The 26797-nt window shown below is 48.5% G+C and overlaps 1 protein-coding gene across 2 annotated transcripts in view; it reads left to right on the top strand.

Moving 5' to 3' along the window:
* ppp1r9ba (protein phosphatase 1, regulatory subunit 9Ba) overlaps positions 1-26797 on the top strand; it is a 48073-nt gene that overhangs the window by 11603 nt on the left and 9673 nt on the right. For both annotated transcript variants that reach the window (XM_035397948.1, XM_035397949.1), the window contains exons 3-6: positions 21371-21503; positions 22031-22151; positions 23217-23321; positions 25781-25916. In XM_035397948.1, coding sequence (XP_035253839.1) covers positions 21371-21503; positions 22031-22151; positions 23217-23321; positions 25781-25916 — 495 coding nt within the window. The remainder of the gene's footprint in view (positions 1-21370; positions 21504-22030; positions 22152-23216; positions 23322-25780; positions 25917-26797) is intronic.

Below are 26797 nucleotides of genomic sequence, written 5' to 3'. Positions count from 1 at the left end.
ATGTGGCATTAAAGCAAATGGCCACTGACAGCAGTAATGCAGGCTTACGAGTCGACTCAGTACGGGCATGAATGTGAAATCCAGGGTGGCGTAGCGTTGCTTTAGGGCTTGGGTGTCTGCTAGGGTTTGAGAGCGGGAGATGCAGGGATCGTCATTATGCAAGTAGGTTGCGCTTTACTTGTTTGCTTTATGGGGTATTTTGTGGAAATTCAGCCAAGAGTTTGCACAGACAGAAGCAAAGGTTTTTGAGGTGGTGTTTGTGTCTGGAAAGGAATCCTGATTTGGGGTAACGTGACATAAGTTAGGTCACCCTGGTAACCTCCAGTGATGACAGGCATTGGTCATTCAACAGCTAGACATCTACTGTCCTGGTGGTTTTCACTCCAACCCTAACAAAGCACACCTCATTCAACAGCTAGAGATCTCATTAACCTGCTAATTAGTAGAATCAGTTGTGCCAGATTGAATTGGAGTGAAAACCTACAGGACGATAGATCTACAGGAACAGGGTTAAGAACCACTGATGTAGACTGAGCATAGTCCAGGGATCTCCTCTCAAAAACCATGATCTCGTCTACCATAGTCAAGCCAAAATGGTGGAAGAGGACAGCGGCGCTAAACATCGACCTCTTCCTGAGCTTGTGTGGCTTACCCTCACAGTCACCCATCCAGCGTTGCCTAACCAGATTATAACCCAGCCCTCAGTTAAAAATAGAGGTTTGTGCACTTAACTTTCCTGTAATCCCTGTTTTTCCTTCTCAGCTACCTCCTGCCTCCGCCAGTGGAGTATTTTAGAACCACGCTGCCTTGATTTATGGACACTTGCTGCTGTTTGCTGCAGCATATCATGCAGCGCACTATTTGCACACCTCCATTTGCTTTGGAGAACGTAGCAGGTTTTCAGAACTGTGTGTCCAGTTTCATACGTTCATATGAATACAACCCTTAACACAAGGAAACATCTGAGCCAAAATGGATGGAAAATGGGCACTGGCGAGTTTGCTTGAAGCAGACTGCTTTGGACGTGAGTTTGCTCAGTGACTGCTTTGGATGTGTGTTTAAAATGTAAATCAGGGAAGAGTGGTTCTGCAGTATAATCCGACCGAATAAAAGAGGAATTCATTGATCTCTGCAGCTGTAGAGTCTGTTCGATTTCCTGCAAGCATCTGCTGCGTAAATAATACTTATGACTAGAATACATTTCTCTCTAAATTAAGCAGCATTAACAAACCCCGTTTATTTAGTTAAATACATTATATGTCAACAGTCTGCAGTAATATTTATAATCCCAAAATGAAAAATACGCAAATATAGAATAAAAATACAAAATGTCATACTGCATACTATTTGTAAATATACAAGTATATTCCAGAAATAATACTGATCTTTTTTTCATGTATACTTAATCTGGATATACTTTCAACCCACAGAAGATGCTCAATGCTGTTCAATTGCTGTCTGTCTTTTTGGCATTTTTTTTATTGTTCACCCTGGAAAATCCCCACTGTGAAGTTCTTTGTGCTGACCTGATTGTGAAGACTTCACCAATGATTGACAGAGAAAGATTTATTGATTATTCCAAGCAGCACCCTGTCCTTAAAGCCTCTAATTTAAACATGAATGCATGGCTCTTTATATGAACCGGTTTCATCCCCCATTTTGAAGCTCGCTGGCCTGCCCCAGGGATTAGGCCTACTGCGGAGGGACTCTGGAGGTTTAGAGCGGAACCTAACCAGCAGGGAGAGAGAGAGTATTTCAGCTCCTGCTTGCGGAATAAGGATTGGGAGATCGGTAGAACAGGAGAACACCCCTTCAAAATTCCGGCATTCCCAGTTCCTGCTGCGGTCAGTGGGGTTACATGTCATTTAAACTAGTCCTCTGTGCTGGAGGGTAAACACAGGAAATGACATCACGTGATGCGAATAGAGCGCGAGCCCCAATGAGAACGCCTGTTTCCCTCCCTGTCGGCCGTGAAAAGAGCCACAGTTTACCGGGGGACATTCCCCACAGCTGCCCCAGAGCTGCCCCAGAGCTTTGCTTACAGCCGCTCCTTTTTCAGAAGCCCCTGTTGGTTCACACCGCGGGTCTTGGAACGATCCGTGCTCAGATTATTCCTCTGCTCGTTTTCACACGCCCAAATGCGAGCTTACATAAAGCCCACTTTAAATAGACACCTACCATCCAGTGTCAGCTGCTGTAATAACCCAGCACAGTGCCTGTAGGTCCTGAAAAGGCCTTGCGCTCATGTACACTTTCTTCTTTCGGTTTTTTTTTTGGCAGGCATTCATGTCCCAGTTGAATCGCATACTGGAGCAGTGGTGAAAGTGCTGAGGACATTGCGACTGCAATTTAAATTAAAATTACGAATGCAAGCACAGGCAGAGAGAATAGTATTATCAGGGCTCTACACTGCCCCCATTTTAGGAGCATTTGCTCCTGAAAACTGATGTGTGCTAACTGGAAAAATAATTTAGGAGCGCATCTACTAATTTGGTTGCATTAATGTGCGCCTAAATTTATCTACTTGGAAGCACTTGTGCTCCTTGGGGAAAAAAATGTAAGCACAGAGCCCTGCTTATTTTTGTAGTAGTGTTGTTGTTGGCCTTTTCTGAGCGCTTGGTCAAATGTGAGCTTCTGAGTGGCGTTAAAGCTCTTGTGAGACGTCTTGTTTTCTTCCTGTCTTGCTGCGTGACACAGAAGTGGCCGAATCGCTGACTCCTCACGCTAGCAAACATTCGTCATGGCCCCCGACTGAGCCTTCTGGGCCCGGACGGCGTTTCTACTCTGCCGAGCGGGACGGCCCTCCAGGCCAGCGGGGACCGCGGGCCTAATGTTGGCGGCCCGGTGAGATTTCGCATGGCGTAATAATCCCGTCCCATTCTACCTCGGCCGTGAGGAGCGTTCCGCTACACATCGGCGGCGGCGGTTGAAGCGGGTTTGAGATTGCCGGTTGAAATGGGGTTGAGTAAAATGCGGTTGGTCTGGTCAATGCAACTACACTACAACACTGTTTCACCAAGGCCCTGATCTGTGACACTTACAAAGCAAGCTCATCTCTGCCCTGCCTTCATAGCAGCCCAGAGATTTGAAAGCACAGATTAGGCTTAGTCTGCCTCAGCGTGGTGAAGACTGAGGAGAAACAGCTCCCACTAATGAGCCCCGGTGATTAATATTTGAATGAGTGGCGTCGCTAATCGCTATCGTTTCCTCAGTCTCAGAGGATAAGGATGAGCCCGTGACCCGCAGGACTGCTTTTCGCAGTTGATTGGTGGACAGTGATTCCCTGCCAACAGACACTGTGTCCTCATTGGACGCTGGTTCTCCTGCACCCTCTCTTTCTGACCTGGGCTACTGGGTAAGCCGCAGGACCTCCCGAAGTTACTCTCGAACACAAGCACACACACACAGGCACGCACGCACACACACGCACACAAACACACACACACACACATGCACAAGCACACACACACATACACAAGCACGCACACGCATGCACAAGCACACACACACAGGCACGCACGCACACACACACGCACACAAACACACAAGCACACACACAAGCACGCATGCACACAGGCACACACACACACACACAAGCACACACACATATACACAAGCACACAGGCACACACACACACACACACACACACACATAAACTCTCATTACATTACAGTCACTTAGCAGACACTGGAGTGTGGTACAGTAGTAGAGAACATCAGCCCTACTCTCAGGATTACAAAAATGCAGCATCACCTAGAAGGCACACCCTCACACAAACAGCAGTGTGTGGAGGTACAGTCATATGTTATGCACTTATTTGACAAACTGGCATGATTTTAAACTGATAAATGCGTTACTTGGTGTCTGAAGTCTTTGTCACCCCCATAATTTCATTTTTTCACTTCACAAATCAGACGCTTATTTTAGATTCGCTCCCTTCAAGCACTGATTGTTTCTTCCTGAGGAGCGGTTATGTGTGACGTGCGGTGACAGTGCGGGGCGTGTGGACGCGTGAAGCACGCTCCAAGGTGTGGTGACCGAGTCTGAGGCTTCGTGACTCTGGACGGGGGTGGGTGGGGAGGCTGGGGGATGGGAGGCGAGGGCAACAGAGGGGCCGAAAAAATGCAGCGGCCAACTGCGGGTCCTGCTGCTTTACTGAAGAGGAGAGAGAGAGGACAAGACTGGAAAAGTGTGTGTGTGTGTGTGTGCATGCCATGCATGAGTGAGAGAGAGTGAGTGAGAGAGAGAGAGAGAGAGAGATAGAATGAGTGTTTCATATTTTTGAAATGAATCTCCCTCTGATTACATTCAGTTCTTTCTCTGATCACACTCTTCTGCTTGTTTATGTCCTTTGGCTGGAAGCTTTATGTTTCTGCTGCTAATAAAGCTGATCTGATCAATGGAATTGATCCAAATGAACTGAGTGAAAGGGGGGAGGAGGGAGAGAGAGAGACATGGGGGGGGTGAATAAGAACAGAGTGATAGAGATATTTTTATTTTATTGCCTGGGGAAACTAATGAGCCAGGCACATACAATTAGATACTTTCATCCCTCTTTCTCTCATCCCTCCTTCTCTCTGTCTTTGTCCTTCACCCTTGTCCTGCTTTCCTGCTGTTCTCACAGTAAATCTCTCAAGCCCTCCCCATCCTGGGGTTACTGCATGCAGATCTACAAGCAGAAGAGCACTCTGTGGCTGCAGACACGACTCTGCTCATCTGTGCGTAAGAGCACTGTCGAACGGCACTAACATAATGCATAAAGACTTTACTCTGCGGTTGTAGTGCTAGCTGTGTTCAGACTGGGGCTGTTTTTATTCTGAGAGGGACGCAGATAGAGGAGAGGGTTCAGCCTCTTCAGGATGTTCCTCACGCTAAGTGTCTGCTGTCGACCTTTTTACGCGAACAGTAAAAAAAAAAAAAACGGGAACCGAGCAAAAGTACGCAAGGCCGACAGGAAGTGGCGAGAAAAGGCACAGTCTCATGCTGTTGAGCGGCAGTTGCACGACCTGTTACAATCTGCTGGGGATCTTCAGCGTAAACAGGAAGCTGTCAGATTGAGGGTTGCTGTGGAAGGACAGATATAGCTGTATAAGACTGGGCACCCCATGTGAAATGAAAACAAAGAATCGTCCGACACAATTCGGATACCTTGCTCATGCGTATGTCATGTGTGCTCAACTGTTCCCCAACTGGGATGTGAACCTGCAACCTCTGAGGTACAAGGACAGTTCACCTCCATTTTACTTTTGGTTGATACCCCAGGGTCTCACACAATTTTTCGGGGGCTGTTATGTCGGGCCTGTTCCTGTTCACATGCTGTAGTTTTTCTTGTAAATTGAATTTTATTTTCTGAGTGGAAAGAGTGGGACAGAACCCTCTAGAACACCTCTGTCTCCTGTCCTTCTCTCAGGTGATTAGATTATGGCTTCTGCCTGGAGGAAGGTTGTTTTGGGGATACGCCTTTCCGCCTACACAAGTGTCCTTTGTCCAAAAAGAATGTCACACTGGCACCATTGTTTGGCCTCTGTCCCGAAGGAGGAGGAGGAGGAGGAGGAAGAGGCGGGTGAGACTTCACGAAGAGGCTTATTTAAGCAGTAACCTTGTCATTTTTAATTAATTAATTTTGTGTTGGACTTTGCATCACACGGCATTGCCTGCTAAATGCTGCAGCCGCTAGTTCATTTCCAGAGAGAAGCTCTAATGAGGGGAGGGTGGGGGGGATGGGAGGGAACATGCCATCTCTGCCTGAAACACAGGGGTTGTTGTACTGAAGGCTGTTGGGGTGGGGGTAGTGCAGTGGTGCCCAGCCTGCCCTTCTCCCCACAGAGAGAAGGCCTCTCTGACCATCATTAGCAGAGTCACTGGATGGAGGACCCCATATCCACACAGCCAGCATTGTTTCTCCTTCCCCCCATCTCCCTGTCTGTGTCTCTCCCTCTCTCCCTCCATCCCTCCCTCCCTCTCGACGCCCTCCCTTGTTGTCACGCAGCCGGTTAGTAAAAATAGACGTGTTGTAATTGTGGCGCAGTCTCCGCCCCCTCGGGGCCGTCAGCTCATCAGGGATAGGAAGCCGGCCTCTGTTTTTGCATAATTTATTCATTGGGTCTTCAGGCCGCCTGTTCTGTACAGTCATTTGTTGTTGTTGTTGTGAAGCCCTGGCTGTTCGTGCCCCCCCCCCGTCTGCTGTAATCACTGCGGTCTCGGGGACGAGATTCCTCAAGCACCTCGTTTTGCGTACCAGCTGTTTGATAGCTGCTCTGTCTCTACATGCATTTTCTCTCACTCTCTCTCTCTCTTTCACCCTCCTCTTTTTCAATTACATTATTTTTTATTTAAAGTAGTCAGCTGAAGCCCATGAATAATCAGAACACTGCAATCAATATTGGGAATAAATAATGCTTATAGGAGGGGGATTAAATAAATATGAATCTCATCTCTCTCACTCACTCACAAACACATCCCACCATGCTGTTTAAAGTCCAGAATTGTTCCTTCCAGCTCTTAACACCCCCCTCCTCCACTCACTCCGAAAGCACAGCCTTTTAAAGAAGGCAATGTGTACAATATGTACCGTACACTTACATCCAGGACCAGCACCTCTCCCTACAATCCAATGCACAAAAAAATAGAAACTCTATTACCGTGCTCAAAACTAGCCAAAGCCAACAGATAAATAATCCAGAGCAAGCGTTCCATTATTACTTTTTTTGGGGGGGATTTGGTAATTTACTGTAATGGGCAGTTAATGAGAAGGAGGACCAGCTGGACAAACCTCTCTAGCTGAGAAACTAGGAACCAGGTGGATTACGGTACCGCATTTCACAAAATCCACCCTAATCTGAGCAAACCCACACCAATTTAGGATGGTCCAGAGGAAATCCCATTGGATAGCCTTGGACCTGTCTGTCAGTGTGGCCTAGCTGCTATTTGTTTAGCTTCCACTAGCCAAATGAAAAAAAAATGCTGATACTTTTACAATTTTTGGAACTGTTCTGTACACCTTGATTGTGTTGGGCGATGAAGCTCTAAGTTGGATAATATTGTGAAGAAAAACAAAAGGCAAGACTCACAGTTAGCAGTGAAACTGTTTTTATTATCCTCAGTTCCGCAATATATGAGCACGTGGCATTTTTGCTCTTGCTGTTGCATAACTGTGAATCATAAAAAATGAGCACTATCTTTTTAATAGTGAGTGCTGCCTGTTTGTACTTGAGGGACCTCCTGTTTGGGATTCAACCTCGCAACCCTGAGAACTCTGTTGTGCTAACTGCCGTCGACGTGTCCCAGGCTATAGAGGCACGCCCTCGGAGATGTGGGCATTTCTGGACGGGAAACATACACTTCCTGTTTTTGCCAGCTGATGTGCTTTTTTTTCACCCTGGCTAAGTCACAGTGGACTGTGTTATCTCTACGCTGCTTACGCACAGGACTGGGGTTTAACTTAAGCTCTTGCAGGATACGTTTCACAAGTGCGTTATTCAGCTCAGCAAAAAATGTTCTGTGTCTGTAAGTCATTCATTCAAAACTTGCAACATCTAGGCCTGCTGTTACTAGTATTGATATCAAAATGAGGCCAATTTACAAGAAACAATTTTGGCTATCTTCGCTCACACTGATTAAACAAGCTGTATACCAAAGCAATGATACCCAGTGTTTCCTAAATAATTTCATGTATCTTGGTTCTGTGTTTTTACATCTTACCATCTGAAGAAAATGTCATTCTGGCTGAGCACTATGGCACCAGTTCAGTGTGTGTACGCTTGTGTGTGTGTGTGTGAGCGAGTGTGTGTGTGTGTGTGTATGAGTGAGAGATTGTGTGTACTGCACTGTCACTGGCAGAAGAACAGCAGAGCTCTCTGGATAAACTCCTCATCCCATTTTTGCTCCTCTGACCTTCACCACTGGGGCATAAAATAAACAGCGGTTGCGAGTGTGAAGATCGATCCGCACGCGGGCCACAGCGCCGCGCCATTCATCACGGCGAGAGGCGGCCGGGATTTCATACCGCGGAAGCTTAAATCCTGCGCGTCTGCTCCAATCGATGCTTCTCAGTCGCCCGGGGAACGGGACGGCTTTATATTCCGTTCCGTCCCGAAGTTCGGTCCTAAAGAGCCCGCCGTGTGATGCAGGACAGAGGGAGTCCTTCAGTCAACAAACGTGTTATTCATCGCCCGCGCGATTAGCAGCCCTGAAACCCACTGGAAAAACAAACAAACTGACAGGCAGGAAATAACAACTCACCCTTGTGGTGTTATTCCCCAATTCACCTGACATCACTTCCTGTAGAGTAGCTGCACTCGTTTGTGCTTATAAGTGTTTGGAGATGCTTTTCTCTCTTTTCGCCCCATGAATCCTCCCTGTTTTTGCTTCCTACTTCATGAATCCTCCGAATTGGCCCTTATTCTCTGTGCGCACATGCTGTATTAATTAGAAGCATCTTCATACAAAAATTTTGGAACCATTACTTGTGTTTTCTTGCATGCTCATCGCCCAGATAAATATCTTTGTTTACAAATGGGCCACGCAACACTAAATCTGCAGCATAATGGCTGAAAACTCAACGGTGAATGAAAGCATCACCGCTCCTGAACATCTAAGAAGGAATGTTTGTAAAGTGCTTGGATTCCGTGCAGCTCATGTGACTATTCAGCGGCAGGACGCAGTAGTTTGTCGGATTTGCGAAATGGAGCTGAGATACCGCCTGTCAACCAGCCGTCTGAGGGCCCACTCGATGACTGCATGCAGCAGAGTTCACAGACGTAACGGAGTCAGAGGCACCTGCGTCTAAACGAGCACACGTGAATGCGTCCCCCCCCCCCCCCCCCCCACGCGCATTATCCGCTGAGCGTCAGGGGACCATTGCGCATAGCAGTCCCGCTAGTGTGTGCATAGCGGATGACGCCGTTGCCATTTAATTGTATGAAAACAGAATATCACGCTTTTTAGGAAAGAATATTTGAAAAGTCATTTCTGGAGACAATTAACAACCCTCTTTGACGTATATTGAAAGTGCTCCTCCAGCTCTACGTACTTTCAGTTTTTTTTTTTAGCTCAACAGCAAGTAAAGTTGTTTCAAAACCCAAGCTGACTAAGGTCTATGCTCTGTTGATAAACGGGAAAAACAGAACCCGTTTTTACTCTTCCTGAGAATTCCATTTTTGGAGATTCAAGGGGATTGACGATATACTCCTTCATGTTGACCCATATAGGGTGAAAGGAGGCTACAACATGTTGGCAAATAGCCTAATATCCTGAAACTGTCTGAAAATAGATTCATCGGCTCGGCGGTTCTACTCTATGGCTGGCTCCTGCCCTCTGGGACCATTCGCCTGGGCGTCTTTGGTCAAGGTGGTCATGCCCTACTTCCCTTGCAAGTGCGGTCAATGGACTTTTTCTCCTAACGCTCCATATCATAGTCCCGTATGCTTCTGCATTGCAGTCAATGGCCTTGTCCTGCTAGTGCGCCATGTCATAGTCCGGCATGCTTCTGCTGTGGTGTGATGCACTAGCTCCGCTATCCATACGTGTGCCTGTGCCTTGCAGGTCCCAGATCCTCACAGCTTGTTTGCTTGTTTTGTGATGGGTCAACAGTGTGCACAAGAGGAGTAGCCATTGGGGGGGGGGGGGTTGCTGGTTTGAATCCCTCATGTTGTGAGATGGTTAAATCCCTGAATCCCAGATTTGTGAGATGGGTTCCATTCAATAGAATTGGCATTGGGTGTGGCCATTGATAAGCAGTCCAGTTTTCCTGTGGTGGGCTTGTCAGGGGATGAGGGAATAAATTTCCACATTGACTCAAAAGGGTTTTTTCCTTCTCTATTACCCCAGAATAAATCCACTGCAAAGTAATATGTGGCAACCATTTCGATACGGCATTATGGAAAATAATATTTGATTTAATGAAACGCTGAATTAGAGCAATGGATGCAATGCAAGCTGTTTCTCCACTTAGCATCAACATTCAATACCAACAGCCATGGCGCAGCTATGGTGGAACCAGACCAGCCCCTCCCCACAAAGTTCCTCATTGGCTGAGCTGGTTCATTCAGTCTCCAATCTGGGTCCATTCTGAAAGAGGGCGACTGTCACTATGGTTGTGGTCAGAGTGGCCGTAAGCCTCCATCCCCCATTCACAGAAAGCAGCACGGCCATAATCTAATCCGTCTTTGCAGGCTTCGGGGGTTTGCCGTCTCCCTTGAGCATGGCTGAGGGAAAATTGGATTGTGGGATAGCTGCTCATCCATGCGGAGCGTATCTCTAGCATTCGCACGCTGTGTATATGTGGAGCAACGTCTGTAATGTATCATGCAGAATGTTAAGTGAATTTAGCCTGGATATCTGTTCCATGAATTCATAATGTTTTGGATAAGTTAATTTGACATCTAATTGCCATAAATAAGTTTACCATTTAATTTGCAGTCCCAGCCATTAAAGATAGTTTTTAATAAGGATGTGCATATTTTTCGTGAATGATGATTGTGTGCTTCCTGATACTATGATATTGTACATCGGATACATTTAAGCTTGACTGATCTTAATTTGTGCAAAGCTATTCCAGACTGGTTACTGATAGATTTATAGGTCACATAACAAGATGAATGGTGGGGGAAAAAACTGGTGAGCTCTATTTTAATTAGTAACAATGTTTGTGTTAAAAAAATGCACTTGTCTCCACACCCTCTTCCTCAATTCAGGCTTCTTCCTCTTAAACACAGTTCAACTTTTTTCTATTTGACTACCCAAACGCTGTTTTCTCAGCCACTGCAGTTAGTGGAATAGACTCTTGGATTTGCCCTGACGATAAGCATGATTCGACTCCAGTGTGATGATGTCACTGAACTATTAAACTGCTACCATGGGCAGGAAGCACTAGCTCCCACACCGCTAGCACAGTCAAAAATGCTTGAAATCTCAGATAACCGCTCAATGTTCTGACAACATTGCTACACTGTCGCTGCATCGTAGCATTGGAACAAAGCAGTCTGTCCATCTTAAAGGCCCGCGGCGTGACGGTTTCTGCTGACTCTGCGTTCTGCTCCCGTCGATGGGACTGAAGCAGGCGCTCGGGAAGTAAAGCCGAATTTCTGGATCACAAGCTGCATCTCGCAAACCCCAGGAGAAGCAGAGGAAAGAATCAAAGGCCTGAAGATGAAAGCTGAGAGACAGCTGGAAAATACCCAGCCAGGTTAAATTTTTGTGAAATTTGGGGTGTTGGTCATGAGCGGTAGTTTTCCCCGTGTCACACACTTGTATTTCCAGAAACTTCGGCCCACTCTCGGGTCACGTCTGTGTTTGGGGGTTTCTGGACTCAGATATTCCCAATTAATTCATGGACTCTGCCCTCACTGAAATTTCACGGCATGTCCTGAGTACGTGAACATTTCTGACAAGTGTCCGGACAAGTACAAGACTGCCGGACACAGAACTGTGGCAGGAAACGTGTGAGTTTTTGGATTTGTATCCGCCCTATTTGTGTCCGGCAGTCCTGTTCTGACAGGGCGCAGTAACTGAAGCCTGCAGATGGGTGGAGCAGTGGAAGGGCGGGGAGGCCCATGTTTTATCACACTTCCTGTAGTCCTGGCGCCACTTCCTGCTTCAAACAGGAGCCGTGTGGAGTAGTGTGCTTCGTTCTACGCGGGTGACGCATCACAGCTTTGCGGTGCGGGGGGTCCGGGAGCTGGCGCTGTGTCGGTGTGGAAAAGACCATCAGAAACGAGTCAGACTTCAAGGGAGGAGCGCTCAGTGTTCTGAGTTACCTGACAGGCTCTTACTTCTGAAATATCTGCAGCATGCTTGTAAAAACTGATCCCAGAATCTTCTGTTATCCTCTAATGTCAGTGTGTTTTAATTCTGACTTATACAGTTGCCGGTCGAGAACTGTGCCCAGGTCATCTAAAACAGGGCTGCCCAACCCTGTTCCTGGAGACCTGCCGTCCTGCAGGTTTACATTTCAACACTAATTTGGCACACCTGATTCTCCTATTTAGCAGCTCAGCACAATCTCCAGCTGTTGAATGAGGTGTGCTTTTTTAGGGCTGGAGTGAAAACCTACAGGATGGCAGATCTACAGGAACAGGATTGGGCAACCCTAATCTAAAGCATTTTTTAAAAATCTGTCACACATACTATGTGGAGTAGCCAATCACGTTCCTGTAAAGCTAGACACCGTGCGGTTTCCAACCCAATCAATCAGCTAAGTTACTGACAATTTTATTTTCAGTTAAAACACCTCCACCACTTCACATCCGCCCTTCACTTCCTGCTACTGTTCTCAAGGGCACTGGAGTTTCTGCAGGGCTGGGATTGTGCACATCTTGGCGCAGTTTAAGTCCAGAACATTTGGGAAGCCCAGCAGATCCAATCCTATTGGTTGATAGTCTGCAGCCCACACCTCCTATCCGCACTGGTGCTGCTGCTAAAAAGCAGATCTCAAATCCCACCTGAGCCGAGGCGAGCCGAGCCGTGCTGAGCCAGGTCAGGCTTCACTGGGACTATGACAGAGTTGTTGTTGGCTTTTTTGGCCCTGCTGGATCAATACCACAGAGTGACTGAAGAGCATGTACTTAATTGTTCTTCTTTAGTACTATGGAGGCCTCCCACCTGCTCTGGCAGTAAAGATACACAAAGACGCCCACTGTGTACATTCCAGAAGCTCACCACGCCAGTGCCAGCTACAGTACAGCCTGCTGTATAGTGCATCAGATCAAATAGGCATGTAGATTTATATTTTACCTGCCTGCCAAATGTGAGCCTGCCAGGTAGACCCCCACCACTCTAGCCCTACGCACTATAGGTCTGGCTCATAGACCCCACCATCCCTGCTCACTATATGTCAGGCACATAGGCCCCCCCCACACCAGCCGTGCTCACTATAGGTATGGAACATAGACCCCCCCCCCCCCCCACACACACACAAACACCAGCCCTGCTCACTGCAGGTATGGAACATAGACACCCCCACCACACACACACCAGCCCTGCTCACTGCAGGTATGGAACATAGACACCCCCACCACACACACACCAGCCCTGCTCACTATAGGTATGGAACATAGACCCCCCCCCCACACACACAAACACCAGCCCTGCTCACTGCAGGTATGGAACATAGACACCCCCACCACACACACACCAGCCCTGCTCACTATAGGTATGGAACATAGACCCCCCCCCCCCCCCCACACACACACACAAACACCAGCCCTGCTCACTGCAGGTATGGAACATAGACACCCCCCTCACACACACACACCAGCCCTGCTCACTGTAGGTATGGAACATAGACACCCCCCCCCCCCCACACACACACACACCAGCCCTGCTCACTATAGGTATGGAACATAGACCCCCCCCCCCACACACACACACACAAACACCAGCCCTGCTCACTGCAGGTATGGAACATAGACACCCCCCTCACACACACACACCAGCCCTGCTCACTGTAGGTATGGAACATAGACCCCCCCCCCCCCCCCCCCCCACACACACACACACACACACACCAGCCCTGCTCACTGGAGGTATGGAACATAGACCTCACCACAAGAGCCATGCTGAAAGTGGGCCTGCCATATAGATCTCCATGTCACCGGCACTACAGAATTCACTCAGCTAAATCAACTGGTACTGTACATCAGTAACCCTGCCGGATTTAGCCTCCACCCCATTGTGTTCATGTGGCTGTTGAAGCTCCTCTGTCTCCTCCACCCCTGTAAGAGCCGTTAAGTCTCCAACATCCCGAGCCCCTGGCCTCTGATTTCTCTCTGGGCCTGTTTCAGAAGGTTGCCCATCTCCTAACCAGCTTCCCCTGCTGTTATGAATGCCGGGACGCCAGTGGGGATCCTGTCACAAATCGGGGGTTGGGGGGGCGTGCCTCCCGGGCCCTTGGCTTGTCACATTAACCCCCTGCGCAGCATGCGCGTGCTGACTGAAACACGCGGCGTCTAATCGCCGTGGTCATTTATCTGTGTTTTGCGGGGCGCTGAAAGCTCGTGGTTAGCCGATTGCTATCGGGCGTGGCTGGGCTGAGGAAATAAAGAAAAGGTAGCATCATAGCTCAGCCGTACCTGCAGCCTCCTTTCTATTGTGTGTGTGTGTGTGTGTGTCTAAGCGGTCTCCATGGTAACCGGACAGAGAGTGCTGCACAGCTCTGTGTACGTCTCTCTTGTAAGAGGCGTGTATCCATATAGCTATAAAAATGAGGGAGAGAGAGGGAGAGAGAGAGGCAAAGAGGGAGGGAGAGACAGACAGAGAGAGAAAGATAGAGAGAGAGAGAGGGGATAGAAGTGGAAAATAGCCGTTACAGAACGCTGCATTGATTCTCTCCCCTGCTGGACTGCGAAGTGCTGACGGAGGCGGATACCACCTCTGGGCTCCATGGCCAATCAGAATGCGGCTCACTATCTCGGAAGCGGGAGGCGTCAACATTGGCAGCCTGTTTCTCTTTCTCGCTGTCCATGTGGCTGTGACGTGCCCCCCCTCACACACCCCCCCCCCCCCCTTGCCACTGCAGCAGCTGTGGGGGGAGGGTTTGGTGTGGGACGGATGGAAGGTTGTGGAAGAGGAACCACTGCCACACCCTCACCCCGTACCCCCCACCCTAACCACATACCACCCTGAGCCCCCGAACAGCTCAGCCAAAGAGGAACACGAAATAAATCAAATTTCCGTCACTACAGCTTTCAGGAAACTTAGCTGATTTCCTCTGGGGCTTTAAGGGTCTACTTCCCCATATTTTTATTTTTGCTGTTGTTGTTGTTATAGTAATAATATTCATAAATACTCATTGCGTTTATGTTTCACTTTTTGTCTTAAAATGTTTCCCATTGAAGGGTAAGCTTACTCCAGTCACCACAAATGTGTAGTCTGCACCTGGGTGTTCTCTGGTCGGGATGGCAACAGTCACCATGGGAGCAGGGCAGACCTTTTGTAGGGCATCCCAGTATGACGGGGGTGGTGAGGGTGGGATCTAGGCCAGCCACAAGCCCCTGTGACCTACTAACACTGACAACTGGAACAGGGTCTCTATCTCTCCATCTCTCTCTCTCTCTCTTTCTCTCTCTCTCTCCCTCCTTCGCTAATCCTCTCATCTGGCAGCCAGCAGGAAGCTCACACGTACCTCCCTGCAACATCTGGCCCCTGTGTCTGTATCCCAGAATTCCTGGGGGTGGCTGTTTGTATCTGTGGGATGAGGGAAGGAGAAAGAGACGTAGTGGGGGAGACAGAACTGGAAGGGTAAACAATCAAACGGCTTTGCCTGGCAGACATCTTTCAAAAACCGCACGGCTTTGCCTGGCAGACATCTTTCAAAAACCGCACGGCTTTGCCTGGCAGACATCTTTCAAAAACACGCGGTTGCTTTCCCGTATGGGTGGCAGGACTCAAAATCCATCACTTTGCGGTCAAGACCCATTAGGACATAGCTCTGAATTAAAATGCGTAATTACAGTAAATTACACACACCCTGAATGTGAGGTAGTAGCTTTAGCGCACATTTGTGTTGTATAAACTCCCAGTAAGCAGTAATCTAACCTTGCTGTCCAGGTTTGGGAATAACAAAACACCCCCATTGGTCACCGCGTGTCACACCCAGTCCAGCCGAAAGCCGGGCAGCAGCCCCGTCCCCTACACTATGACCGGGGGCATTTTCCACCAGCTGTATACTTACTACTGTGTAATATGTGATCAACCGGTTTATAACCTGCCATGTGATTATTAACAGAAAACACAGAATTTTCTGAAATGTGGTCCAAGACCTATTGCTGTGGACATAGTGGCTGTTTTATGTGTCAGTTAGCCTTCAGAGTTTTTTTCCCCATAATTGTTCAGCCCTTTATGTGTTTATCCATTTCATACGTTAATAACTGTGGCTCTGTGCTGTTTACTTGTATGTGAAAAAACACGCCTGTGCCCTGTGTTTATAACAGTGAGGGGTTCATGTCCTCTAATCAGTCATGTCTCTGAGGTTCTCAGACCCACATAATTATTCTTTCACAGCAGATGGCATCTGCCCGTGGACTGATAATAATAATGTTGACAACGGTTACTGCATTATTATTATTATTATTATTATTATTATTGTTGTTGTTGTTACGGCATTTGTATAGTACCTTTCAGATTCTGAAAGTGCTATACAGTGGAGAGTAAACTCTTCTCAGCAGGCCATTACGCGGCAGATGTATAAATGTATTCACACACAACCGCGGAGAGAGAGGAGCGGCCAGCGACTGACTGACTGTCTGACCGCAGCCCCTGTCCTCCTTCCGTCGCCCGCCATGTCCATCCGGCCGCTGACGCACGTCGTTCTGACGGCAGGCCGTATCCGGGTCCGTTAGGCCGGCGAATCGTCCATGTCCACGGCAACGATGTTCTGAAACTAGCTGAACGATTTTCAAACTACCACAACAATTAAGAGGAGGCTAAATGATATAGTAAATGGATGGGTGAAGCTGTATCTGAATTCTGTGTGTTTACATGAGGTTAGAAGGTACAGAAGTTGTTGTTCACAAGGGCCTGAGAGTCTGTGGGCATTGTGGTTAATTCTACAGGAAACCCTGAAAAACTCTGGGTGCTACATAGGTATGGTTCACATCCCGCAAAGTCGTAACTTGGCGGATGGCATACCTGCCATCCAAATATTCCGTATGGTAGATATGAATAAATACAGTGAAAGAAATACCTCCCTCAGAATGGCTCACTATTCTCAAAATCAGGGAGAAGGCAGCCCTGGCCCTGCAGCTGCCTCATCTGAACGCATAACTTATCGGGAGGCTTAATGAACACAGGTGACCGTACCCTGGAGGGACTCAGCGATTCACCATTCAGAGTGTTCAGGTTTACATGACTGTGTGCCATCGAGCTCAGAAAGGAGGAAAAAGCAGAAACTTTGCGGCACTCTAGAACTGGGTTACCCAGGCCACTCCAAGCGAGGTAATTCTCCTTTAAGACGCAGCCGCGGCCTGACGTCGCGTCTGGTGCGCTGGGTGTGGAGCCCAGGCTTTGGCTGATCGCAGACAGGCCTGGTGTACTTGGAGGTGCCACTTCAGTTCTGATGTGCGATTCGCACCTGCCAGATGGTGAAAAAAAAAAACGCTGCAGAAAAGGAAGAGGGAAAAAAAGCCACGTTACGCTGTCGATGGCGAAATGGCTGACGAGGCTGTGGTCTGGCAGGCTTGTCTCTGACTCACTCTGAGCGGTGAAAGGAACTCTTCTTCTGCCACTTCCTGGTTGAGTGACAGGTTGCTGTCCTGTGAGCTGACATGAACTATTAAAAGATCCCGTGGCAGGAGAACCCTACTTTTTTGTGGCTGCCAGTGCTTGTTCTGTCATAATGCACTTCTACAGCATCCAGTCGCAAAGACAGATTATAGGCCTACCCTGGGATAGACCTGACCATATCTTTACCAGAAATGCCAAGGCTGAAAAAAAGGGAACTTCATTCTACAGAGTAGTACTATACGCATACTATACTGTATTACTGAATATACATTTAACTTCTTACTATAATGGATGAAACATACATTAAAATGAATCCACAGATGCTACTTTGAAACTAGTCTAGTCCTCTTAAAAAACCTGTTGGTAATGCTTGAGGAAGAATCAGAATGTATTTGTACTTACATTTTAACAGCATATACAGATAGTAAGCAGGTAGTGAAGTACTTAACAACTATTTCCCTTTGTTGGGATAAAAACTAGAATTTAAGTGCTAAAATCACTGCACTCATAAATAGCAGAGAGACACTGGTGTCAAACTCACAATCAGCATCCCGGGTGGTTGCTATGGAGACCATGGTATTCAGAGGCAAAGAGATGCCTGCTGTTTTTACGCAGAGAGAAAGAGCGAGAGGAGTGAGAGATGGAGGGAGCGTGTGAAAGAAAAGAATGCTGGAGGAGGCGTGAAGAGAAAATATATGCGACAGACGGAGTGCGAGAGATAAGGAGAGAGAGATAAGGATGGAGAGAATGTGTGAAAGACGGGGGGGATACGGAGGGAGAGGCAGCGGAGGGGGCTGGGCTAATTATGGCGATGCGCTGACTCTCCAGCAGTGCGGAGAAGACGTGAGGCCCGTCAGATTAAATACTGATACTGATGAGCGGAGGAATGGAGGGGGGTACAGGGGGGGGGGGGGGGGGGTCAGAGGGGCTCTCCTGCTCCTCATCCTCCTCTCTGCCTCGTCAGCTCAAATCCGTGGTTCCTCCAGCGTCACAGAGAACACACACAGCGCCCCGCATTAGCCTTTAGCGCCATAAATGCGGTCAAGCGCACCACTGGAAGCCCTGCCTTCGCGGGAAAAAAAGGCAGACGCCGCTATCGCGATTCTCTGGATCAACGGTCCTCCATTGTTCTGTTATTCTGTAGCTCAAGGTCTGTGCCAGACTCGACACAGCTGCCTCTTCCATGCATGCAATTCTGTCAAAGCTATAATAGGCTGTAAAATGTCATATACTGTGAAAGTGTTCATTGCAGGATATATTTATTCTGCAGTGTAGAATATCTATACCCTGGAATTGTTGGTTCGTTGAAAGCTGTGGTGGCCAATCATGTGCTGTGGAGAGCTCGGAGCATGCAGGTTTTCATTCCAATCAATCGCGACACCTGCTGATTTCACTAATTTACACACCTTCAACCTGAGAGGAGAGAACTAATTAGTGAAATCAGCAGGCATGGTGATTGACTGGAATGATATCCTGCATACTCTCAGCCCTCCGTGACGCATGATAGGTACACCACCGGGTTAAGGGGGAAATAGTTAATATAGGTTGCAAAATAGGACTTCTTTCAGGTTTTCATATCTTCTGTGTGTAGACAAAAGTGCAGTAATAGGAAGTGTAATTACTGGTGGGGAGATCACATTGCTGAGCGCTTCCAGTCTACACTGAGGGTAATTAAGTCAAAGGATGCAGGACTGCTTTCCGCCATTTTGGGCAGATATGTTTCTCTAAACTCTGAAGTGTGCTTCCTGTTGTTATTAATGTTGTGGGAGCAAGCTGTGATCCTTTCAGAGGTTCAGCTCGATCGGCAACACAGGAGAAAGCGCTGTGCACTCACACTCACAGTATTAGGACAGCATTTCCGGATAGCTTTCACTTGTCAGCTTCATGCATACAACGGTCAGGAGTAGGATTTTGGCTGGTTTTGCTGATCGTGGATCAGGGGTTAGGGTTCAACAGCGTCATGGGTTCAATAGCGTCACGCACACACGCACACACATACACATATGTGCACAAATACACGGAGACATGCACAGACAGTGCTATAACTCCAACAGAGTTGAGACAGATTTGTTGGTGAATATTCATTTAAAAGCTTTAAAAAACAGAAGTGGCTCCACCAACCCCTCCCCCCAAGTTCTAGTGTGTTCCTTTTCAAAGATGTGACATCACTGGGAGGCATCGCTGGAGAGCTACACAATGTGAGACTGTACTGCAGTTCTGAGGTCCGTCTCACATTTTCACCCCTGGCTGCATTATCAGCTGCTGTCTCAGCATTAGGTGGCAAGAGCATAGAGCACACACACGCACACACGCACACGCACACGCACACACACACACACATACTCACTCATTCACACACACACACACACACACACACACACACTCATTCACACACACGCACACACACACACACACACACTCAGTCTCACTCACTCACACACACACACACACACACACACACTCACACACACCCATTTAAAAAGACTGCCGCAGGAGAAGCTCGAGCTCTGGGAAAGTGGAAGGCGTAAGATAAAGGTTTGTCTGTGTCTGGGATCGTCAGCGAACCTCTGACTGCATTCATCATGAGGCGAAACCCCCAGAGACTCTGTCCTGACCTGCTTCTGCTCAAACCTCACACTGGCCATTACTAGTAATTTCTCACTTCTGTTTTCTTTCCTCTGATAAAACAGCAGACAGCTTCAATCCCACCCCCACCTTCCCATCTCTGTGCTCTACAGTAAAATGCGCTTGGCTTCCAGTAACTATGCCACTCCAGACTGTGGCTGTAATGGTTTTAGAATTATTCTGCGGTTGCCACCCATTCTGATCTTAATTTCACTAAAAAGAAAATATCCTGCAGAATTTTTTTCTTTACGAGGAATCACTCCAGGGCCCAGCGTGTGGATCTTTTTGGGACTGAAACGCTTTGTCAGCTCTGCGCGGTGTGGGTGCGGCGCTAATTAAAATCCCACTCCACACTCACGCCGCAGTTACGCTCGAAGCCTTCGCTCTTAACAGCTCCCTTTGCATGCGCATCACGCAGAGCTAAAATTAGCACGCCCTGCCACAGTCAAAGTGCCACGGACTGCCTGACAGGCTCCCATGCGATCATCAGGTTTTTTTTTTTTTTTTACTTGTATAAATAATAGATGACGTGCTGAATATCTTTAACAAACCTTGGCTGCGCTAGAGTCTCTGTGGTCCGCAGATATCTGTATTTCTGTCACGTGAAGCTGCTGGATGTAGTCCCCTTGGACAGAAAGCAAGTCCGTTGCGGGGCAATAAATAATGAATCTCATAATCTGTGAGCCTCATAAGTACAGACGTGTCTCACCACCCCTGGCATCGGTCCGTTAGCTGCCACGGAAACGATGTTGTTCTCAGGCCGTGCACTAATCTGTGCTAGCAGCCGGATTAAGTGTGCGGCCGTCACACGAGCGCGGAGGGAAGCTCCGCCACTCCCGTTGAAGAGATTCCCAGGTCTGGTTCGCGTCCATTATCCGTCTGGCAGAGCGTTAGCCGGCCCCGATGTAGCACGCAATGCCAGGTCTGTCCGCCTAACTGACCCTGCAGCTTGATCCGCGGCCAGCTAGCGTTCAGAGCAGATGGTCTGCGCCAACGGTGCCCGGCGAGGCGGTCTGGGAAATCTGTCTGCCCACATTTCCCACAATGCACCACTGGCGATCAAGCAGGCCCCTGAGCTCTCGGACAGAAGCTTGGCTGCGCTGAACAGATGCTGTGGTTTGGTCTCTAGCGGTGCATTCTGGGGAACGGGAAGGCACCGGAAACCCCAGTAGAAGCTGACATAATCCCTTTGGCTGCTATTTGCACATGCTCAGTCACATGCACAGCTATTGAACTGTCTCTGCAGTGCACTGCAGTTGCATCAGTGGTTTCTGGAGCATTGAAACAGCAGGACTGAGTACACCGTTACTGTAAAATGGAGCAGGACACAGAAGGTCCATGTGCAGAGTGCATTACACTACACTGATGGTCCTCATGAAGCCAGGATCTGCGTCAGATCCAGATTGGTGTTCTTTTATTGAATTTTCTTTTATTGTGTGTATTATAATAAGGGACCGCTATTAATTCATGCGTGTGCTTACCTCTCTGCTGCCCTTCCCCTCCCTCTCTCTCTCCCACACTCAGGTGTTCACCACATACTCCAACGAGGAATATGACCGGCGCAATGACGACGTGGACCCCATGGCGGCGTCGGCCGAGTACGAGCTGGAGAAGAGGGTGGAGCGGCTGGACCTTTTCCCCGTGGAGCTGGAGAAAGGTGGGGCGCTCCTCCTTCCCCCATCTACCCCTTTACTGTTTTAAGACCCGCCAATTGCCCGTCACTGCTTTGGAGTTACATCTATGCAGCCTGGGTTTTACTCTCATAAAAACAAATGTTCGATACAGATACAAGCACAAGCTAATTTCATTGCTTTCTCTAACGTGCATGAAATTTATCACATTGAAAACTTGTATGTGTGTGTGTGCCTGCATATATATGTATATATCAGGAACACAGATGGAATAATATTCCAGTGCTGCATCAAATCCTGCAGCTTACCATTCATGCCAGCATGAGGGAGGATTTGCACCGACTGCTGTTCGGGTTTGACGCAGCTATTTGGAAAATAGAAACATTCCAACAGATCTAATTTACAGGGAGCTCTGCTCTCAGTATATTTCTAAAGACAAACTGAAAAGAGTATTCCTGCTGTAGACTGCAGCTGCAGCTGCATGCTGACCATCTGCCGTCCCCCCACCCCCACCCCCACCCCCACCCCTACCCCTACCCCTACCCCCACACAGACGGAGATGGCCTGGGCATCAGCATCATCGGCATGGGCGCCGGCGCCGACATGGGCCTGGAGAAGCTCGGCATCTTCGTCAAGACGGTCACTGAGGGAGGGGCCGCACACCGGGACGGCAGGTACAGTGCGGGGTCAGAGGGGCAGGAGGGCATGGGACAGGGGAGGGGATTTTAGTGTTTTCTCTACAATGGAAGGTTAAATCAGGGTGTTGGGACGGATATATCCTTGTGCTGTGACGTCACACTCCAGTGGGAGTATTGGGAGCTAAGAGGTCAGCCCAGAGGTGTCTAAGGTCGAAGTTCACGGGAAGGGACATATGTGAGGTTGCTGCTATATACGCAGGCTTTCTGTAACCAGGGGTGGAAGGTCGCTCTGCGTCGCCGAGGGAAACCGCGAATCCCAGCGCAGCTACAGCTGTCACCACTTTCCCTGAAGAGCAGTGTCAGGGGGTCAAAGGTCAAACAGGAGCTGCTCTGTGGCAGTCGCACACAATGGCTATCTTTAGCTCCTGAACATGTGGAAACGATGCAGCAGGGCTGTTCTGCCGGGGGAGAGGGGGGCACCACGCTCTGGGGGCGACAGTGCAGGGGTCGCCGTCAGCTCTGCAGATTCCCGGCCCAGAACGGCAGTGCATCAGTCACCCCACTAATGAGCGCCAACCGCAGGCTGACCGCCTTACACGGCTGAGCCAAAATGGCACCCGCCGTCTACTTTTAAAGTCCACTCTTCATGTTTCTGTTCAGCTTCAGCACACGATCGCCAACAGTTTTACATTTATAAATCTTGCTCCTGCATGTATATTAGCCAATGATAACACGCTATTTTACAGAGGTGGTAAAATAGGGTTGGCCAATCAAATTCCAGATTTGACCAGTGCCACCCTGCCAACCCATTGGACACACTCCTGGGAAAAAAGGCTCAGTCCCCTCCCCCCTCCCCCCACGCGTGCTGAATGATCCATCAGGATGAGCCGCATCATGTTTGAAGGGGTCTGGCGCCAGCGAGGGTAAATTGGCGGTAAACGCATTCTCTCCCTCATCTCCCCTGTGAGATGGACAGGGCTCAGGCCGCCGCGGACACACAGGGATTCCGCGCATAGCTGAGCTCACACGAGTCGCGCGGCTGTTCCGCGTGTGCCCGCTCGCCGTGGACTGAGCTCCCCGCTCTCTCTCCTCTCCCTCCAGGATCCAGGTGAACGACCTCATCGTGGAGGTGGACGGCACCAGCCTGGTGGGCGTGACCCAGAGCTTCGCCGCCTCCGTCCTGAGGAACACCACCGGCACCGTCAGGTGAGCCCGTGTCCCGCGGGGGGTTAGCGTGATCGGAACGCGCGCACGTGCGCCTGCAGCCGCAGCTCAAATCAGCGCTCGGCTTAAAAGTCTTAAACTCTCAAGAGATGGCGTGTCTGTATTTAGGCTTGATCAGATCAGTCTGGGTCAGATATTAGGAGGTACAAGTATGAGATATCACTAAAGGTTTCAGAAACAAAACCAGTAACTCGGTCACAGTGCTCTCTCACACCAAGACAGGATATGTCAAGATAAGGAGTTAGGCCAGCGAAGTTGATCTTGGATCAGAAAATGGAACTGTGTCAACATGGACCCACACGCAAACGTACGCTACGGTACATGTACAGACAGCAGCCTGTGTATAACGGAGTTAAATTAGATTATTCTGTGAATACGGTTTAGCCATTAGTCAGAAGTACACAGTAATAATCTTATTTGTGACTTCAGAGTGATTATTTCAGTTAGTCGGTCATAGCGAATACAGGGCGGGGTTCACCAGTGCAGAGATAATAAAGACACTTCTGTCTCCTGAATGAGTTCCCCAGGGGAGAGGAGGTGTTTCCCAAAAAAGAAGCAATCTGAGGCGTAAAAGTGAAGGAGCCGTGACTATTAATAAAACTCCTTCGGTATGTTAATAAAACTCCCTCAGCCTATTAATAAAATCCCCCTGCCAACGGCGTTCAGTCCTCTGGGCTCGGTCTCCACACGACGCAGATAAGCTTTAACGAGGAACAGGGTGGATGTGGACGTGGATGTGACGGTGCGCCCCTACGCACTCGCTGCATCACCCGTCGAGCCTCGCCAGAAGTGAGCATTCCGCGGGGTTCTGCCTCTGTAAACTGTCCCCTCTAAAATAATCCCTCATCCGCTCCAAAGAATTCTGGGTGTTCTGTGCTTAAAGCGGTCCACTGGCATTACTAATTCGAGAACCAAGGATTAGAGAGATATATCTTCAGATATTTTCTAATGTTTTAGCAGTAGAATGTATGGCCCATTTTGTAGTGTTGTCTTGTATTACACCTATGTTAGTTTTAACATGTGCAAAAAAAGGTGTTTGATCGGTTGTCTGAGGAAGACGCGACAAAGAGCATTCCTATTATAACTGCTGCTTTGTCACTCTGCAGACACCTCAGTGCTGTGGCAGTGATATTACTTAACTCCTGCAGTTAGCCAAAGTGAAACATAACCTCCGCATTTAGACATGGCCTCTATCTTGCGATCGTGCTCAGCCGTTTTGAGGAAACTGATGTTCAGGTCCGTTTCACAGGAAGTTGTTATTTTTACATGTAATCACTACCCATTTTTTTTGCTTGGCTTGGTCCGACCAACCCACGGCTTCCTTCCTGAAAAGAGAGGATGAGTCACACACCCGACCAATGAGGATAGAGCGCCGCCGTCTGCTAACCCACGCAAGAATACACTGAATCTATTTCCAGTACATCTCAATCTACATGGTTGCTCGATTTATTTTATAACAAATGCAACGTATTTTACTCTATATTCCACAATATGTTTCTGAACCTATATATGTTATTTTGCCAATTCCAACAGAAATAATTTTTTTTAATGAATATATATACATACATATATATATATATATATATATAGCCCACCCATTTTGTATTTTAACATGAATAGCTTTTCCATGAGTGTGTTCAGACTGAGGAAGTGTTAGCAAGTGAGTGAGGTTCTCACAGGAATGATGTATGTTCTCTTAAGAAGAATGCCCATGCGGTATAGGATGAAAAGTGAAGAATAACCAGGGGAGATGCCTCCTATGTCTCTCACTGGCATGCTCAGCCATTAACCTCCTGTCTGTGTGGTTTGGCTGCAGCACACCTCACTTTAAAGTGAACACTCTCAGGGTGTTTCATTAGCTGATATAATTCACAGTTCCAGGAAAAAGATCGCTATTAAGTGAAATGCCTTTAACCCTTTAAGGTGTAAGATCCCAAATACGCGATTAGAATGTTCTTAACTGAAAAGCAATAGAGTGCTAGAACAGTGACTTGGAATTTTGAAAAAAACAACACTTATTCTTCAAAGGGTTAACCAGGGTGAGGTCAGGTAGATGAGATCACAGAAGATCTGATGCCAATGCCAGCAGCACATCATGGTGGTATTAGGCCTTTGCCGAAAGGTTGCCACAGTGGAAACCCTCCCTACCACAGGTGCATCCATTCACCCATTACCCAATCACCCACTCATCCATTCACCAAATCACCCAATCACTCATTTCACCCAATCACCAAAACATCCATTCACCCAAGGTTTCCTTGCCTTAAACGAGCTGTCTCCTGGGCATGCTGGTCTTTTCCTGGTGTGGGAGGTCATCCTCTTCCTCCCCTCCCTGTTTGGTTCTCTAAGACGCTACGGGCTGAAGCGCAATGGGTGGGCGGAGGGAGACGTGGCCCCACCCACTGACGGCTGTGACTGACGGGTGCGGACTGCGATTGCAGGTTCACGATTGGGCGGGAGAAGCCGGGCGAGCAGAGTGAGGTGGCCCAGCTCATCCAGCAGACCCTGGACCAGGAGCGCTGGCAGCGGGAGATGATGGAGCAGCGGTACTCCCAGTACATGGACGACGAGGACGAGGTGAGCACACTCTCTCTATAAACCACCTACAGCTCCCCCTGCTGATCAGATCACATAAAGCTTCCCCTGCTGGTCTGACCGCATACAGCTCCCCCTGCTGATCAGATCACATACAGCTCCTCCTGCTGGTCTGACCGCATACAGCTCCCCCTGCTGGTCAGACCGCATACAGCTCCCCCTGCTGGTCTGACTGCATACAGCTCCCCCTGCTGGTCAGATCGCATACAGCTCCCCCTGCTGGTCTGACTGCATACAGCTCCCCCTGCTGGTCTGACTGCATACAGCTCCCCCTGCTGGTCTGACTGCATACAGCTCCCCCTGCCAGTCATACAGCTCCCCCTGCCAGTCAAACCACATACAACTCCCACTGCCAGCCAGACTGCATACAGCTCCCCCTGCTGGTCAGACCACATAAAGCTCCTCCTGTCACATACAGCTCCCCCTGCCAGCCAGACTGCATACAGCTCCCCCTGCTGGTCAGACCCCATGCAGGTGCCCCATCTGTTCAGACCAAATACACCTCCCCCTGCTGGTCAGGCCAAATACAGCTCAGAGCTCATGCTACATTATCTGAGCATCCTAGGGACTGACAGGTATAATACATTAGGGATGAAATGGCCGTGATGCTCCATGCATACTGGGGTTTTTTTTTTTAAGTTTTTTTTTTTAAATTTTTTTTACAAAATACACCATATACACACATTCCACACCATCATGCACCCTGTGAGCCTCAGTCATTACCAGGCTGCAGTTGCAAACCCGAAATCTGCTGAACTTCTCTGTGGTGGCAGAGATAGGCTTTGCCAGTCATCTGCAGTCAAGAAAGAGCATGTCTTTCTGTGCTTAGATTAAAATAAAACTGAATATCCCACTGCATTAAA

The sequence above is a fragment of the Anguilla anguilla genome, chromosome 17 (genome assembly GCF_013347855.1).
Source record: "Anguilla anguilla isolate fAngAng1 chromosome 17, fAngAng1.pri, whole genome shotgun sequence".
NCBI classification, from domain to species: Eukaryota; Metazoa; Chordata; class Actinopteri; order Anguilliformes; family Anguillidae; genus Anguilla; species Anguilla anguilla.
This window is presented reverse-complemented; position numbering and strand designations above follow the sequence as displayed.